This window comes from Fusarium oxysporum, chromosome 2, assembly GCF_000149955.1.
Source record: "Fusarium oxysporum f. sp. lycopersici 4287 chromosome 2, whole genome shotgun sequence".
Lineage (NCBI taxonomy): Eukaryota > Fungi > Ascomycota > Sordariomycetes > Hypocreales > Nectriaceae > Fusarium > Fusarium oxysporum.
The window spans coordinates 2071109-2073353 of record NC_030987.1 but is presented as its reverse complement, the minus strand read 5'-3'; the positions used below and the strand labels follow the sequence as shown (position 1 = coordinate 2073353).

At 52.9% G+C, this 2245-nt stretch overlaps 1 protein-coding gene across 1 annotated transcript; it reads left to right on the top strand.

Annotated features, from left to right (window-relative positions):
* Window positions 1-1192: 1192 nt before the first annotated feature.
* Window positions 1193-2218, top strand: FOXG_06276 (elongation factor 2; the record flags this gene model as incomplete). Its single annotated transcript, XM_018384868.1, has 1 exon — window positions 1193-2218. The coding sequence occupies one exon, from the start codon at window positions 1193-1195 to the stop codon at window positions 2216-2218; it is 1026 nt and encodes a 341-aa protein (XP_018242029.1).
* Between the last annotated feature and the right edge of the window lie 27 nt (window positions 2219-2245).

Below are 2245 nucleotides of genomic sequence, written 5' to 3'. Positions count from 1 at the left end.
CTTATGCATTTGACAAGACATCCATGTATTCTCGCAGTTGTAGCAGTGTAGGCTACCTGGAAACAACAGTAACTCTATACGATGAATCATTCGGTAAGACAGTGAAAAAAAAAAAAAAGGCAAATAAATCCCCTGCCATCATGAGTGAGCTCTTGAGGAAGAGGAGGGAGGGGGAGGGGCAAGCTCCAGGGTTTTCGGTGGTGACTAAGCCTGTCCCATGAGCAAAGAATCGTGCCAGGGTTGGTGCCCTCTACGATCAACCCAATTTCCCATCTGTGCGGCCGTGACTGTGGCAATTGATCCATACCTTGCCTGGCAGCCGAGAGCTAAGCTGGGTAATTATCTCAAGCTCCCGTCAATGGACATGGAAGGACAAGATGCCCGCTCAGCAGACAGAATTTTAGCGGCCTATCGTGACCGAGCCCAACCCCTCCATGAGGGCCTGGAGCGCCTATTCCTTCAGCGGGTGGCAGAAAACAACTGTGTAGCGGGGTCCTCCTGAGCGGTTGCTGCCCCACCAAAAATGTGAAAAGCCCACTGTCCAAATTTTTTTTCTTTCGTGCTTTAGTGGGGATGCCCTCCGCTAAGTGGTGGACTGGGTGGTCCAACCTTGCTGCCCGTAGGCTTCTCGCCGAATGAATCTTGAGGTGCCCAAACCTACCTTACCTTACTCCTCCCCGCTCAAAACTCTTCCCTTTCTTCCCTCCCTCTTTCTCCTCCTCCAAACCTTCTCTCGCCAAAAGGGACGCATAAAGAGTGACAGTGGTTCTCCTCCGGAACTGTCTCTCTTCCATCGTCACTTGAATCGTTGCCTTCTTTCTCTTTGACGGCAATCGCTTCTTGCTTCTTCCCTTTTTCTGCGGCTCAGATCGCGGGGTGAAAACTTCAACCCCGCTCTGTTCCCACATCAACAACTTCGACTTTTGACATACACATAGTCAGGTCATCCAGACAATACCGCCAAGATGGTTAAGTAAGTAGCATCGAATCTATCATCGTCGACCTGTCGCCGGCATCACCTTTCGTCGTCGGCCTCATCACTATCTTGTCCTACACCATCTTCCATGATGGCATACCCCTCCAGCTGCACTATACCCCGCTCGGACTTAAGCCATCCGTCCTTATACGACCATGAGCTAATCGCGATGCCTTCACTCACAATAGCTTCACGATCGACGAGATTCGGCAGCTTATGGACAAGCCTACCAATGTCCGTAACATGTCCGTTATTGCCCACGTCGACCACGGCAAGTCTACCCTGACCGACTCTCTTCTCGCCAAGGCCGGTATCATTTCCACCGCCAAGGCTGGTGATGCCCGAGCCACAGATACTCGTGCCGACGAACAGGAACGTGGTATCACCATCAAGTCTACTGCCATCTCTCTGTATGGTCAGCTTGGTGAAGACGACGACGTTGCCGACATTGTTGGCCAAAAGACCGACGGAAAGGACTTCTTGATCAACCTCATTGATTCTCCCGGTCACGTTGATTTCTCTTCTGAGGTTACCGCTGCTCTCCGTGTCACTGATGGTGCTCTTGTTGTCGTCGACACCGTCGAGGGTGTCTGTGTCCAGACTGAGACTGTCCTCCGACAGGCCCTTGGTGAGCGCATCAAGCCCGTCATCATCATCAACAAGGTCGACCGTGCTCTTCTCGAGCTTCAGGTCTCCAAGGAGGATCTGTATCAGTCCTTCTCCCGAACCATCGAGTCCGTCAACGTCATCATTTCTACCTACCTTGACAAGTCCATTGGTGACATCCAGGTCTACCCCGACAAGGGTACCGTTGCCTTCGGTTCCGGTCTGCACGGCTGGGCTTTCACCGTCCGACAGTTCGCTGTCCGATACGCCAAGAAGTTCGGTGTTGATAAGAACAAGATGATGGAGCGTCTCTGGGGCGACAACTACTTCAACCCCAAGACCAAGAAGTGGACCAAGAACGGCACCTACGAGGGTAAGCAGCTCGAGCGTGCCTTCAACCAGTTCATCCTCGACCCCATCTTCAAGATCTTCTCCGCTGTTATGAACTTCAAGAAGGAGGAGACCGCCACTCTCCTCGAGAAGCTCAACCTTAAGCTTCCCGCTGAGGACCGTGAGAAGGAGGGCAAGCAGCTCCTCAAGGCTGTCATGCGAACCTTCCTTCCCGCTGCCGACTCTCTCCTCGAGATGATGATTCTCACCTTCCTTCTCCCGCCACCGCCCAGAGTACCGTGCTGAGACTCTGTACGAGGGTCCCCCCGATGA